Genomic DNA, 15,537 nt, shown 5'->3' with positions numbered 1-15,537 from the left:
ACGGACGTAACGGGGGTACCATCGGGGTGGGAGGACTGGGAGCACGGGGTTACCAGGTCCGTCACTGTGCTCGGGTGGCGACACCAGGGCTGGGGGGACTCGAGGTGTGGAGATAAAGGGGGTGTCACCAGGGCTGGGGAGACTCAGAGAATGGGGGTGACACCGGAGCTTGGGGGATGCGGAGCACAGCAATACCGGGGGTGTCAGGGGCTGGGGGGTGGCTTGGGACATGGAGATAACAGGGGCGCCACTGGGGCTGGGAAGACTCAGGGCACGGTAGTAATGGTGTCGTCACTGGGACCGGTGGGGGGATCTGGGCCCAGAGGTACCGGGGGTGTAACCGGTCTTGGGGCATGAGCGCAACACTGGGGCTGGGGAGACTCGGGACATGGAGATAACAGGGTCCCAGCAGGGACATGGTTGCGTCAATGGGGTCCGCAGTACAGGGGGCAATGGGGGCTGTCCGGGTGGGGGTACTGTCCCCCCGCCGATCGCGGTGCCGGTACCAGCAGCTTGGCAGCGCCCCTACCTGAACATCTTCAAGCACTTCCGCGTGGAGGAGTGGAAGCGCTCAGCCAAGGAGGGGGACGTGGCCACCCTCACGGTAACGGGGGTACCGACACCATGGGGCGGGGGGGCACTGGCCATGGGCTGGCAGTGCTGACACCCCCCATCACCCCTTTCCCTGGTTTCGGAAGGATGCGAGGCTGAAGGGAACCGTCTACCGGATCCGGGGCTCCGTCCCTGCCAGCAACTACCTGCAGCTGCCCCGGACAGGGACACAGTCGCTGGGACTGACGGGGCGCTACCTCTACCTGCTCTTCAGGCCCATGTCCCACAAGCACTTCGTTGTCCACCTGGACGTCGCCACCAAGGTACGTGACACGGGGCGGCTTTGTTAAACCACCCTTCTTAACGTCGTGGCCCAATTGAAGGACCAGGGGATGGCAGCGGTGGTCTTCTGCACTTGGGGGTGTGGAAATCGGGTGGTCTTTGTTGCTGCTGGTTGGTCACCCTGGGATGGAGATGGTTTCCATTCTTGTGGCCTCCCTACAGGGGACAGGAGATGTGGCCAAGTGCCTTCTCTGCAGCATTTCCCTGCCGAAGCCACCAGGGTGACTAAAGCTCTGCGCGTGTGTCTTGTCTTCTCAGGAAAACCAGGTGGTTCGCATCTCTTTCTCCACCCTATTTAAGGAGTTCAAATCCACAGCCACCTGGCTGCAGTTCCCCTTCCTCTGTGGAGCAGCCAAGGGCTCAGCGTACGATGGCGCGGCCAGACGTGGTGAGGAGCGTGTGTGGTGCTGCTGGTGGCACGGTCAGGACTGGGCTGGCACATCCCCACTGAAATAAATTGTTAGAACATCAATTGAGTTCTGAAGTTGACTTGATACGTTTAGGGAGGGTGAAGGGCGGTGGTCCTGAGCAGGAGACCCTCAGCAGCTGGAAGGTCGGAGTTGCAGCTCCCGGGAGGGACGTTCCCCATCCCCGTTCTCTCGAGCAGTGGGGTGCAGTGTCAGGCTGGGGGCGAGTCCTGCCTCTCCTTCCCCACCCTGGCGCCGCGGTAGTGAGTTTTCCCATCTCCCATCTTGGCACAGACAAGCCAACCCTGGTGGGAATCTTGCGTGGTAAATACTTTTTACTTAACCGTGTTAATCTTGCGTCTCCCCTTCTGCAAGGTCCACGGTCTGAGGTCTGTAGTGTCTTTTCCCATCTTCCCTTTTGCCACCTGCCGCTCTCCTCCCCAGATCTCGTGGGAGCAGCCCCCGCTGATGTGCGTTGGACCTGCCTGGTGCTGGACCTCCACTCCATTCTCTCCCTCTACCTCAGCCGCTGTTACAGCCACCTGAAGAGCGTCAAGCTCTGCTCCAACCTGCTGGTGAAAAACCTCTGCACAAGCGACTTGGTGTTTGACCCAGGTGAGGAGCTGAGACCTCAGGGTGGCCTCTGGTTTCTCTTGTGACTTCAACCCAGCCTGGATGGAACCTGTGGAGGGGTTTAAAGCAGCTTTTCTCCCCCTCTACTCCGCTCTCGTGAGACCTCCACCTGGAGTACTGCGTCCACCTTTGGCATCCTCAGCACAAGGAGGATGTGGACCTGCTGGAGCGGGGCCAGAAGAGACCCCGGAGATGCTGCGAGGGCTGAAGCCCCTCTGCTGGGAGGACAGGCTGAGAGAGTTTTTACAAGGACATCCTTGAGATATCAGGAAGAAATTCTTGACTGTGAGGGTGGTGAGCCCCTGGTGCGGGTTGCCCCGAGAAGCTGTGGCTGCCCCATCCCTGGAGGTGTTCAAGGCCAGGTTGGACGGGGCTTGGAGCAACCTGGGCTGGTGGGAGGAACTGGATGATCTTCAAGGTTTCTTCCAACCCAAACCATTCTGTGACTCTCTGGCTTTGCAGACGCAATGCCAGCAGGGCCGGTAGCCCTGGCACAGCACTGGGCTGCCGTTACTGCAGCAGTGCGATAGGAAGCAGAAAGGGCAAAACACTCACTGCGATGTTAAGTTTCCACGTTTGCCGGTGAGCACAATCTCCCGACCTCTGGAGGAAAGCGTCCTCTCATTTTCCAGCTGTAAAAGTGAATTATAAAAGCAAAGTTCAATATCTTACTGAGGTTAGAATTTTTTTTTTCGGGGAGAAAAATAAAGATGTTACCAAGCCTCACTTCTCCAAGGGCTGTGCTTTGATCTGCCAGAAGAGCCTGTGGGTTTTTTTTTTGTCTCGGAAATCTTCCAATGTCCTTTTTTTAAATCCACCTGCTCAGTGGGGGCAGAGATACTTTGGTCAAAACCTTTGTTTCTGCCTTGCTTTTTTTTTGGGCTGGAAATCTGCCCGAACTGACTGGCCCGCTGGAAAGCATCAGTGAGGAGGGAAGTTATAGGTGCTGTCGGTCCACTCCGCAGGTCTCGGAGAACTCACTTCTCTTTATCTTCATCTCCGTGCTGCCAGGTGTGACCTTCTCCGAGGCCCGACAAGCCGACCTGGCCTGCCGCGGGGTGGCTCCCATGCCGAGGGAAATGGCTTTCCCTGTGCCGAAGGGAGGGAAGTGGCACGACCTCTACGACTACATCAGGTACGGCCGCTCCTGGCTGCGCTTGAACCCACCACGGCTCGGAGACCTCCCCGTTCCCTGGGGAAAGGCAGGACGGGTAACGCCGCTTAAGGAATGAGGGATCCAGATAAACTTGGGGCTCGAGTGGAGACATTTTGGTCATCCCAACTCCAGCATTTAGGGGTCATTAACACATCTACCCTGGGCTAAGCTTGATTGCTGACTGTTGTGGTTTAACCCCAGCCAGCAACAAGGATCACAGAGCCGTTCGCTCATCCCTCCTTCCCCCCGAGAAGGTTGGAGAGAAGAGAGAGAAAGGGAGGGGAAAGGGAAAAAGAAAAATGTCGTGGGTTGAGATAAAGACAGTTTAATGGAATAATAATGGAAAAGGATAATGATAATAATGGTAAAAAAATATACGAGACACAAGTCACTCTCACCAGCTGGTGAACTGGCACTGTCCCGAGCAGTGATGGCGACTGCTCTTCCCCCCGAGACAACCCTGTTTTATGCACTGAGGGTGATGTCTGCAGTACAGAATGTTGGCCATTCTGTCGTTCTGTCCATGCTCCCTCTCAGCTTCTATGGGAAGCTTGAAAAAAGTCCTTGAAAAAATATAAGCATCACCTGGCAACAATTAAACCAACACGGCATTCCTTTCATACCAAATCTGAAACACAGCAACCGCTAGAAAGAAAACAAACTCTATCCCAGCTGAAACCGGGACACTGATGGGTGATATTTTGGGGGACTGAAAAAGGCTGTAGAGCGCTCCCGTGCCTCGTGTTGACACCAGTCTTCTCTCTCAACGATTTCTTGCTGGGCATGCTCCTGTGGCTAACTCAGCGTAACGCAAGCCTTCCTTCTGTGCGCGCTGCACACGGGAGCGCTTCAGCCTCCTGCGAAGCTCAAGGGTAGTTTGAGACGGGGACTGCTGAGCTGTGATGGGCCGTAACGCCTCGGGTGGGGGGCAGACATAAGCGTACCTTCCTCAGCTTTGCTGCTGGGCTTCCAGCGGTGGGGAGGTCTTTGCCAGACAACCGTGGCGGTCAGAAGTTGCAGCTCGTCGCAGTCAGCATGGCCTGAAGCGCGCAGCACCGAGCTAACCCCTGGGAAGTAACAGTTTAGATCAGACCTGGGAGGTGCTTTAGTATCCCTAGATTTGGGGGAAGATTTTTGGGGAAATCTTATAGGAGACGGTGAAGAGGCTTTTATGCCAGGCAGTGAGTTACCATGTGAGATTCCCGGCTGTGCAGCAGCCCGATGACACGGCGCCTTCCTCTGGTTTTTCTCAGGTTCCCATCCGAGGGGTCCAAGCTGTCGTACAACTCCATCCAGAAGAGCTGTCCCGGTCCTGCGGCAGGTGGGCGGGCTGGGGACAGCAGCCCAGGCTGTGCCACCCCAGGGTGCATGTCCCTTGGGTTTCCCAAAGAGCCCAACATGCTCCTTGTGTCACCCAGGTGGCCAAGTCTCTGAGGACCCCATCCAGCAGCTGCCTCAGCCGGTGACGCTCACCAAAGCAGTCCATGACCGCCTGTCCCTCGTCCATCAGATAACCAGTCCCAAAGCTGTGAGTGCACCGTGGAGGAGGCTGCAGCTTCTTCCCTTCTGTCTCGCGTGGAGTTTTCCCCCACCTCTTGTCTTTGAGTTCCTTTATTTAGGATGTAGAAGCCGCTTGTTGTCATTCGGAGCTGATCCGGGCAGGTCAGACCCCTGATCTGGGCATGGTCTGTTGCCCGCAGCCCCGCAGTTAATGACTGGGTGGTTCAGTCTGGCGTAGCGCAGAGCAGACGCAAGATAAATTCCAAGTACCTCGTAATCTCCAGACATCTGTCCTCCCTGTCTCACCTGAGGCAGAAAATAGTTGTGTCTTCAAATTATAGATAGGAAACGAGGGCTGGAGACTAAAGAACTCGATGGGGTGCCCTCGGGGAGCAGAGCAGTGTGTCCGGATTGCTGGGACTGGGGGCAGCCGCCCTCACCGCTGATTTCCCCTTCCCTGCTGGTGGAGATGCAGGAGCTGGCACTCAGGCTGGCTTACCGGACACCACGGTGATGGGCTTGTGGAGAGGGACTGGGGGAAGCCATCCCTCTCGCGCTGTGGAGAGGGAGAAAATGAGGAGCGGGACCACTGGTCTTAACTGGGATGCACCGAGCTGGCAGACCAGGCACTTCTAGCTTCCCCTGCTTAGTGGAGAGAGGGCAGCTCTTCTTAGAGGGGCTGGATCTCTCCTGGGGCTCGGGTTTGCTGTCTGGAGGGGGTGAACTCTGCATGGACAACACTGGGAGCGTAGGGAGACTTGCTGGTACACGGGCAAGCTACGTACTGACAGGGATATTCTCCCTCTGTGTAATTTCATCTTTGCTTGTAGCGCTGTGAGCAGTCACTCGGGACAGATGCAGGTGTCTCCCTGTCTGTGCCATTGCCGTGGCTGGAAGGCACTGGGAGGAGGGCTGATCTTAGTCTGAGGCTTTGCTCTTTCTCAGATGCCACGTCGGTGTCCTGCAATTACCAAAAGCATCCCTGAGGTTCGCCTGACAGCCCCAGTGCCTCCGAAAGCCGTGCCTGCCGGGGACCAGGAGCTAGAGAGGAACCAGAGACCGCACGGTGCGGGGGACGCTGGGCAGTTACCAGCAGTCAGTGACGGTGGCATCCACGTGTACGCTCACCAGAGGACCGAGCGGACCATCCGAGCCATGCACCCCGGCTCAGAGGAGGTGGGTGAAGCGCCGAGGAGTCACAGCCGCCGAAGGGTGGCTTTGGGGCGCTTACGGCTGATGTTTGCAAGCCCAGCAGAAGCAGCAGAGGGAACGCAAACTTCAGTCTGCACTTTCCGTTAATTCTATGGAGTCCTTTTGCCGGTGTTAGTTTTTCTGAGTAGCGGTTCTCCTTTCCATTAGTATCTTACTTGCCTTGAAAGAGGGACCCTGTCTTTGAATGCACTGTCCTTAAGCCAACAATGCATGTTTACTAATTTGTCCAGAGCGTGTGCGGGAAGGACCCTGGACCAGGCGTGCCATCCGGCAGGAGAGCCTCTGCCTGCAGGGTAAGAGGCCAGACCTTCCCGCACCATCCGCCGGCTCTCTGGGCATCACCAGGGTGCTGGGAAGGGCTGGCTGCGACCCCCCCAGCCTGGCTGGGAGAGCTGCTTAACGCTGGGAAACCCCAGCTCCTCCCTCCTTCCTTCCTTCCAGGTTGGACTTCTCCCATGTTAAATGCTTTAAAGCCATCCCCTTTACGGGAGAGAAGCCAAAGGGGCAATGGGGACGGAGGGTCCCCGTGGTCAGAGGACCTCAGTCCTGCTCTAAGTGCGACGGTGCTGTCTGTTGGGTTTTTTTCAGATGCTCTTACCAGACCCCATCCTGAAGCTGAGAACGATTATTGGCTTTGGAGGCTGCAGCACCAAATGGGTCAGTAACTCAGATGGTTTGGGGAGTTCATGTGTAATCGTAGACTGAATTTTCAGAGGTGTTAAAAGCAGCTGAGTGCCACCTTCCTGCACTTCTTGATAGGGAAAATGACCCCAAAGCAGATGGGCACGAGCTTACATTTGTACATGGCTCTTCTGCTGTTACAATGTGAATTAGAAATTATGGGGTCCTTTTAGATCTCACGGCCTCTGTCTTTTAACATGTTAAAATTAGAGCCACTTTCTAGGAGTCTGGAAAGGAAGGGCGGTGTTTTGAGTTGTCTCCGTGGGGCACTGTGCTTTGCAGGAACCTGGCTCATGGTTTGCGTTAGGGTAAAGAAAGGGTCGTTTTGGTTCAGCCACTTCAAGGCTCTGCCAACAACATGATTTTCCTTCTATCTGCTGTTTTTGTAGTAGAGAGGATCAGTATGGTAAATCCACTGAATTAAGTAGGATATCGGCTGGGCTCTTGGTTTTCCTTCGCGAGTTAGAAGAGTACTTGTATGGAAGAGCATCCTCTCACCTGCACACGCGCAGCAGATCTCTTGGTGAAGATATCTCTGCAGGTCCAGCCTAGGAGCTGGGGCACCTCTGGAGGATCTCCAACCCTCTCATTCCCCTCTCGGTCCTGCAGGCGCTGTGGACTCGCAACAACACTGTGGTGGTCTACCCCTGCCATGCTGTTATAGTCACCCTGCAGATCCGGACCGGAGAGCAGAGTTTTTTCATTGGACATACGGATAAGGTGAGTGTCATTCTCTTTACACAGCTGTACAGCAATGCTGTCCTTCTACTCCAGATGTGCTCTCGGTCCCAGCTCTCCTTGAAAGCCTCTAACCTGGAGCTTCCCACAGGTGTCAGCGCTGGCCTTCAACGGGAACGGCACTTTGCTGGCTTCCGCGCAGGCTGGTCCCCTGAGCGTGGTGCGCCTCTGGGACTTCCCAACGGGCAGCTGCCTCTCGGTGTTTAAAACCCACGTCCGCTCCCTCTTGTCCCTGAGGTGGGTTTCAGCCTGGGCGCAGGGATGCATGCAGGTGGGCTGCATGTTGCAGCACGGCAGCTTTTCCATGCTGTTAGTGCGTGATAAACCAGGGGTGAATTATAGCTCTCCTTCAGCTGCCCGTGTTTATCACCGAAACTTGCCGGCAGCTGGCCCAGAACAGCCGATACCCTGCCAGCTCCCTCCTGAGCTTATCCCTGGGGTCTTGCTACCTCCCCATAGCCTGAACTTGTCTCCTTTTATTCCCCGCTGAGGGGTAGAAGGAGCTGCGTTTCACCAGGTGGCCTCTTCTTGCAGCTTTTCCTACAGCGGAGCCGTTCTGTGCGGCGTCGGAAAAGATGGGCACGGCAAAACGGTGAGAACTTGGGGTTTGGAGTTTTCCCTGCCTTGCGAAGATGGCTGTTCTCCAGATTACATAGTTATTTTGCAGACAAACCTCTGCTCTGGGCTTTCTTAGACACGTTCTTCACTGTAAACAGAAGGAGATCCCTTTCCCATTAGCTGCTTAGAAAATACTTCCCTCCTACCTGATGCTTGCGAGTGTTTGCACGCACAATCCTTGGCTGCGAGCAAACAAATCCTTTTGGAAGCAGCCCAGGAGACCTCCTCGGGTTGAGCTTTGGGGCTGTTTCTGTCCCTGGTGTGGTCCCTGCCGGAGCGATGAAGGCGGTTGTGTGATTCTGCCTGCACCCTGCGGGGATCGCCGCAGGCTCACGCACAGCGTTGCCGCCCGCCTCCGCAGCCATTCTGGCCCCACCGGGCTGAGGGCGGCACGTGTTTGTGTGGTATTTCGAGCTGGAAGGCTTGCAAGGATGTAGTGGAGGAATGGGAATTGAAATGGGAGGCTCGGCACTGACTAGAGCCCCCCCAAAAAAAAACCAAACCCTTTTTTTTTTTTTAATGGCATTTAAGGCAAGGTGTGAGGTTTAATCTTTCAGTTCTGAGCATCACAGGCACCGCTACTGGGCACCAAAGCTGCCACCCACTGATGTAGCTAGGGGATGACGCAGATCCCACGTGTAGCAGTGAAAAATAAAATTGTTCCACAGGACCGGGGGTTTTGCTTTATCGGTGGAACTGTTTTCACCCACCGATCCCTTATTGACGATCACCAGCAATTAGCTGTGCCATCGCTAACCGGAGGAAAAAACTAACAGCTCTCTGTTGGTTTTTTTTTTTTTTTTTTTCCTGGCACGCAGCAGCGGTCCATGATCTGGCGAGGGGAAGGGGGGGGGGGGGGGGGAGCTGAAACTGGGGAGGGGGGATCAATAGGGCAAAAGCAGGATGGGAGAAGGGGGATGCTGGCGGCTGGCCAGCACCTCTCCCAGGGTGACGCCTCAGCCCATCCCAGCGTCCGAGACGATGCTGGGTCTGTTTTTAACACTGTTCTGAAATGCAGAGCATCAAATCACCTGTGTTTCTTCACCCATCTCTTCCTTTCCTTTGGGGAAAGGGTTGGACTCTCTTGCCCCTCATGATGGGCACCGTGAGCACGCAAACCTGCATCAGAGCAAAGGGCGGTGAGAGCTGGCGCAACCAGGCACGTGTTACCTCCAGCTCTCGTGGACCGGCTCAGCCCCGGTACAGCTCTTATATCTTGGCAGACAGAGTTCCCACTCCTCTGTGGATTTTCTTTCCAAGTCTGAGCCCTGTTGCCAGGCAGCCCTGGGATTTAGAACCTATAATTATGGATGCCAGACAAGTATACTGTCATTAAGCTTTGCAAAGCTGTTGGACTGTCCTAAACCCTCTGTGCGAGACCATTTCTTCCCCCCCCCCCCCCCCCCCTTCAATTCTGTTATCGATACTTTGTGCCCGGCTCCGGAGCAGGCTCCCGTATCCGCAGCTGCTGTGACGAAAAGCTCTTTTGCTGCCAAGGTTTCCACGTTTGAACATCTCTGACCATCGTTTCTTCTTGCTTCAGATGGTGGTGGTGTGGAACGTTGCTCAGGTGACCCGTGGTGGCGAGGTGGCCGTGCTGGCCAAAGCACACACGGATGTGGATATCCAGGCCTTGAAGATCGCTTTTTTTGATGATACCAGGTAGCGTGCAAAGAGAATAAATCAAAAGCATTGATTCTGGCATGGCTGTGAGAGAGATCGTGGTGCTGCAGCCATTGTTGTTCTTGGTCCTCGCTGTCGGGCGGTGGCGCTTGGGGCAGTGACCTTTCACCAGGGGCTTGGAGCATCCTGCCCTGGTCCTCACGCAGTCTCTCCTGGGACAGGATGGTGTCGTGTGGCCGGGACAACGTCAGGCTGTGGCGAGTACGGAGTGGAGCCCTGCGCTCATGTCCCGTCAGTCTGGGCGAGTACCATTCCCTGGAGTTCACCGACCTGGCCTTCGAGGAGGGGCACGATGCCGAGCGGGAGCCGGAGGACCGCACGCTGTAAGGGGACGCTGGGATCCACTGTCACCCATCCCTGGGGTCGCCTGCTGGGAGGGAGGTCTAGGGCTCTCCACTGCCTTTAGCATCCTCCTTCCCCCTCCTCTGCGGGTGCATGGCATTTTGCTTGGGTTTTGCCCGCAAAATAGAGGTGCCTCTTGGAGCTGGGAGATCCTCTCCCCTCCTCAGCAGACTTCGCTTCCCAAAAGAGATTCGGCTGCTTGCAGAATAGCTCGAGAAATGGGTCTTTCCTACTGATGTTTTGCCATATTTAGTGAATCTCTCCCCAACCTGAGGCTTGTGGTTAGCTTCCTGTTGGCAGCAGGAACAGTGTGGTACATAAGGACATGGATCTGTTGGAGCAGGGCCAGAGAAGGCCCCGGAGATGCTGCGAGGTCTGGAGCCCCTCTGCTGGGAGGACAGGCTGGGAGAGTTGGGGGGGTTCAGCCTGGAGAAGAGAGGGCTCCAGGGAGACCTCAGAGCCCCTTCCAGTGCCTAAAGGGGCTCCAGGAAAGCTGGGGAGGGACTCCTGATCAGGGAGGGGAGCCATGGGACGAGGGGGAACAGTTTTACACTGAAAGAGGGGAGATATGAGAAAGAAATTCTTGACTGTGAGGGTGGTGAGCCCCTGGCGCAGGTTGCCCTGAGAAGCTGTGGCTGCCCCATCCCTGGAGGTGTTCAAGGCCAGGTTGGACGGGGCTTGGAGCAACCTGGGCTGGTGGGAGGCGTCCCTGCCCAGGGCAGGGGGGTGGGACTGGATGGTCTTTATGGTCCCTTCCAACCTAAACCATTCTGTGATCCTATGAACTACTTGCATATAGACAGATACATACTTTTTTTATTGTTTTATTTAAATCATCAGATCCAGACCTTTGTTGCTACCACATACTGTTCCATAAAGGCAAAGCTGTCAGCTCAGCGGCCCTGCCTTCCCCCAGGCTGTGTGTCCTATGCCCAAGAGAGGTTTCTTTCTGAAGTCTATGCCGAGCTTTTAGCTCTTTTGCTAATTAATTTTTCAAAAGGGACAAGAAATAAACTGGGAAGCTCTGACATGGTTGTAGATTTGTAGGGTAGCATGTGGAAAGGTGCCCTTGGACACCTCGTTGGTTCACAGTAACCTAACAGGTCAGAATTGCTTTCCATCAGGCAAAGAGTTTAACGGGTAAACCAAGGTGGATTTTCCACTAAACCACACCGGCGCAGCTCCTCTTAACCCTGGGTGCCAGCGCAGGGCTCTCTCTCTCTCTCTCTCCTTCTCTCCTTTACAGCTTTGTCTGTAGCAAGAGCGGCCACGTCCTGGAGGTGGACTATAAGAACATCTGCATGAGGAGCGTGCGGCGGCTCCTGCCGGCACAGCCCCGGGGTTGCCAGCGGCAGGACAAGGCAGGCGGCGCAGGTAGGAATATCTGGCGGCAGGGACCAGCCAGGGGAGCGCCTCAACCCTCCTCGGGGTCAGAAATGAATTCAAACACATCTCTGGTAAAATCAACCAGCGATTTACCTACTGCTAAAGATTATTTTGGGTTGATTAGATCATTGCTAGCTATTTGCCTCTTAAGCACTGCAAATAATCTTCCTTAGTACAGCAAAGTATCATTTTAAGAAAGAATTTTAGCATTTTAAATGCTGATTGCACTTTCAGAGAAACACTACTTTTAGAAACATGAAACAAGGTCTTAATTGGCTGATGGGAATCTTAATGTAGAGATGGAAAAAGAGCTAAGCAGACCAACGAAAAAGATGAATTTGGGGATTTTTTTCATTATTCAGCCTGTGCCGAGTGTTTGGGAAATCTTTGTTGCTGTATACTAAGTAGTACAGCTTTCAGCTCTTCCATTAATTTTAACAGCGGGAAGAATTCACTTTCAAGTGTAATTGCTCTGATATCTTAAAATTTAGTGCATCGTTTGCTTTGGCAAATTGAGCTAATTAATCTAGAGCGTGCCCCTTTGAGAGGTATGGAACTCCGGTTCTCGCTTCGTGGGCGAGAAAACGCCCAAGAGGAGATGAAACGATGTCCTTGGGTGTCCTCCTGGTAGCAGTGCTGGCTCTCGCCAGTGCTTTGGCTTTATACCTGCATCAAAAAAACCCAGTTTCTGTAGATCTGTATTCTCCCTCCCTTCTCGCTATGCTGCCGAAAGGCTTTGAGCCGTGGAAATGAAAGGGGTTTGTATCTCGGGCAGTTAATCTAGGAAATCCCTTGCCACAAGATCCTGTTAAGCCAAAAGTATGGCAGAGTTTAAAAAGTGGTATGAATTTTCTGTGCCTGGTGAGAGTAGGCAGAGTTGCATGATGGTAAAGAGGACTGGAAAGGGACGGGGACTGTTTTGAGTCCTGAGAAGGGCTGGCTGAGACTCTCACCCTACGCTGTCGGTCACCATGGGATTCCTGGCTGCGTCTTCTGAGCCTTCAGCCCCTGGTGCGGGTGGACCATTGGACTCCGCTCTCAGATGGGGAAACCCTCAGTTTGCATTTTCTTCTTTCAAGTGTACAAGGTAGCGTTTTTTGGGTTTTCAGGCCCTGGGATTGCTATAAACAGTATTAGCTTCTCTTCAACCTTCTGCGCCACGGGTTCAGAAGACGGCTACCTGCGGCTGTGGCCACTGGACTTCTCGGCTGTTGTCTTAGAGGCAGGTGAGTAGAGCTGGGACAGGTGCTTCTGAGCTCCACGTCTCCATCAGCCTGCTGCTGGGAAGCCGAAGCTCTGCTGCCATGTCTCCTAAAGCAATTCTTATGAACAAAGGCTTCTCTTGTGCCTGCTGTCTCTAGGAGTGGCTGGCTTGGAAGTTTTTTTACTTCAACAATTACTCATTTTCATTCTTGTGACTTATAGGGGAAAGGCAGGATCTCCTGGGTGAGAGCAGGCACTCTGTTTTGATTTCCGTGCCCTTGCACCCATGGCTCTTCTGTCCATGAAAAATTAGGGGGGAAGCTGAGCAGTTCTTCACTGTTTTTGAAACAACCACCGTAACAGCAGAGCCCGGGGACTTTTAGAAAGGGCAGAGACTAATTTGTCACTAAATTCAAACCTGCAAGCATTCAGTCCTGAGGTCATGTGGGATGCTCGTTCCCGTGTGCATTGCTTTCCCAAATGTGAATCTGGTTGGGTAGCTGCGCTCCACCTGCTGCTGCTCCTTTTCCAGGGGGGCTTTGCTGACTCCTGTGTCTTTCCCCAGAGCACGAGGCTCCAGTGAGTTCTGTCTGCATCAGCCCGGACAGCCGCAAAGTCTTGTGCACGACAACTGCTGGGAATCTGGGCTACCTGGATATCCAGTCCCGGGACTATAACACCCTCATGCGCTCTCACGAAGACTCCGTGTTGGCGTTCTCGGTGGAGGGGATTTGGAAGCAGATGGCAACAGTGTCTCAGGACAATACCATCCGAGTCTGGGACCTGGGCTCCATGCAGCAGGTAGGTGAGATGAGAGTCAGTGGGTGTCTCGCACATTAATAATCTCCTTGGTCTAGTTATCAAAGCTCCACAGTTCAAGAGCCTTTAAATGTTCTCCCTGAAGCATGGTGGGGTACCACGGGCGAGAAATCCTTTGGAATTACGGAGTTCTGAGAGTTTTAGCTTAATGCATAATTTGGTCTTAGCTTCTGAAGGTATCATTAAAGAAAAATATTTTCTTTTCTTCCATCTTTTTAACACAAAACATAATACCTGAGGGCTTACTTTAAATGCCCCAAAACCCAGGACTTCACTGGGCTTTAGATCCATCCATTCTGTTGTGAGACACACTCACGGTGGAGGTTGGAGGCTGTTTTGTTGTTAGGTACGGCTGCCAGGTACGGCTTTATCCAGCTTTGTGTCTGCGGTGTCTCTCTTCCCCGCAGCTGTATGACTTCACAGCTGCAGACGAAACACCGTGCGCTGTGGCCTTTCACCCTACCCAGCAGATCCTGGCCTGTGGCTTTGACAGCGGCATGGTGCGGACCTTCAGCTTGGCTGCTTCCAATTTGCTGGTGGAGCACAAGTAAGCGCTTTGCAGTGGGAGCTGCACCAGGGTGGGAACAGGTCTAACCAGGGGTGTCCTGGCGAGAACCACAGTAAAAATTGTGGAGGTGGGAAAACCGCTTTTCTTGAGGTTGACAATCCCCACGTCCCAGCTGAGTGGTTTTCAGGCAGAGATAGCCTGCTGTGCCGAGGCTCTGGTGGCAAAAGTCCAACCTGCGAAGGCTATGAGGGCTTTCTTTGTGACTTCCCGGTGGGCAGTTGGCCAACAGTAGGGAAGAGCTTGTCCTAGAGAGCAGCTGAACAGGGAGCACTCGGCACCTCAGCATGGGTAGCGGAGGATGCTCCAAAGGGAGAGGGAGTGTGTCCCATCCAGGGACAGCTGGAGTGCTGCACTTGCTGCTCGATTTTCCGAAAAGTTGGAGTGTTGACTGTCCTGGGCAGCTGCAGGCATGAGTGTGGTGGGGTCCTCTGCCCGCCCCTGATTATTTTGCTCTCCTGGGCTCTACATGTTGCTACTGTTTTCTGGGGTTTTGTTTGTTCTCCTCCCCTTTTTCATGTTTTCTGCCTTTTTTCAGGCAGCATCGCACTGTGATCACTGGACTGACCTTCTCTCCAGATGGCAATTTCATGTTCAGTTCCTGTTTGCAGGGAACTCTGGCTCTTTACAGCTGTATGGCACAGAAAAGCCACGTCCTGAGAGTCCTGGGTAAGACTTTGGCGTTCTGGGTTGCCTTTCTTCTTTTTTTTTTTTTTATTGGCACAGACATCCTAGCACCAAAGCCAAACCAGGCTCAGCCTACTCAGAGAGGTATTTTCTGATGAACCTTCTGAGCTGTGTCATTTGTGTTTATACCGTGTGTGTGAGCAAACCCTAGTGACTGCCAACTCTTCCCTACCTGTCCTGGTTCAAACGCTGTCAGCTTGCTCGGTGTTTTGATTTCATGAATGGGCTGGAATCGCGGAGACCTGCCCTTTCAGGTCTGGGTTCAACAGTGCGTTGCCTAGAAGCGACACAAGCGTAGAGTCTTCCTACTTATTCATGCCTGAGCCCTGACTCTTTCCATTTTGTGGATGTGCGGTTTAATTTGTTTAAACTGGATGGTTTCCCTAATCCTGCCTGCAGCAGAGCTGCGCAAAGAACGGAGAAGGTGGAGAGCAGCAGGCAGGGGAAGCACTGCAGGGGCAAAGCAGTTTTGAAACATTAATGTCATCTTTAATGTACGCTTTTGAAATGAGCTGTGGCAGCACAAGCTTGGGCAGGGAACGGGAGCTCCGTTATGCAATATTGTACAAAGAGGAGGATCCTACCCCAAGAAATGTGCAGTTGAAGTAGGTAGAGAAGGAATAAGGGCTCAGAGAGATCAGGGAATTTGTCCGAAATCACCCAAGTTTGGTGTCAGTGCTGCAGCTGGACCTGCACATTTCGACTCTGCTCTGAACCCGTGTTCACTGCCTGGCTGTGTCCCAGGGGCAGAACAGTGGAGTGTTGGTAGTGGAATAAATACAGAGAATTGCTGTGATTTCTGTGATTTTTAGAGCTTTGGGTCTATCTTCTCGCCAGACTGACATCAGCATGGTGGGGTTCAGCACTGACTTCATTCTGCACGGGGTTCAGACACCCAGGCTGCAGCTGAGATCTCGCATCTCCTTGTCACAGCTTCTTGTAATGTTAAAAAAATAAACACTAAAATCAATTTTATTCCCTTGACTTTGTTCTGCTGTCCTTGAAATCACCGC

General features: G+C 53.7%; 1 protein-coding gene across 1 annotated transcript in view; it reads left to right on the top strand.

The window, feature by feature from the left end:
• Positions 1 to 346: 346 nt before the first annotated feature.
• The window catches only part of WDR90 (WD repeat domain 90), a 31,661-nt gene continuing 16,470 nt past the window's right edge, over positions 347 to 15,537 (top strand). Inside the window, exons 1-20 of the mRNA XM_082490536.1 lie at positions 347 to 604; positions 699 to 875; positions 1,153 to 1,282; positions 1,746 to 1,916; positions 2,946 to 3,069; positions 4,344 to 4,411; positions 4,509 to 4,618; positions 5,536 to 5,766; positions 6,033 to 6,095; positions 6,391 to 6,459; positions 7,093 to 7,203; positions 7,313 to 7,458; positions 7,756 to 7,813; positions 9,383 to 9,501; positions 9,684 to 9,845; positions 11,111 to 11,238; positions 12,360 to 12,476; positions 13,019 to 13,254; positions 13,680 to 13,819; positions 14,376 to 14,506. Of these exons, the coding sequence (XP_082346662.1) occupies positions 389 to 604; positions 699 to 875; positions 1,153 to 1,282; positions 1,746 to 1,916; positions 2,946 to 3,069; positions 4,344 to 4,411; positions 4,509 to 4,618; positions 5,536 to 5,766; positions 6,033 to 6,095; positions 6,391 to 6,459; positions 7,093 to 7,203; positions 7,313 to 7,458; positions 7,756 to 7,813; positions 9,383 to 9,501; positions 9,684 to 9,845; positions 11,111 to 11,238; positions 12,360 to 12,476; positions 13,019 to 13,254; positions 13,680 to 13,819; positions 14,376 to 14,506 (2,707 nt within the window). The 5' untranslated portion in view covers positions 347 to 388. The remainder of the gene's footprint in view (positions 605 to 698; positions 876 to 1,152; positions 1,283 to 1,745; positions 1,917 to 2,945; positions 3,070 to 4,343; positions 4,412 to 4,508; positions 4,619 to 5,535; positions 5,767 to 6,032; positions 6,096 to 6,390; positions 6,460 to 7,092; positions 7,204 to 7,312; positions 7,459 to 7,755; positions 7,814 to 9,382; positions 9,502 to 9,683; positions 9,846 to 11,110; positions 11,239 to 12,359; positions 12,477 to 13,018; positions 13,255 to 13,679; positions 13,820 to 14,375; positions 14,507 to 15,537) is intronic.

Source organism: Vanellus vanellus (genome assembly GCF_965231255.1).
Source record: "Vanellus vanellus genome assembly, chromosome: 14".
NCBI lineage: Eukaryota > Metazoa > Chordata > Aves > Charadriiformes > Charadriidae > Vanellus > Vanellus vanellus.
The sequence above is the reverse complement of the archived record's forward strand: the minus strand, read 5'-3'. Positions and strand labels throughout refer to the sequence as shown.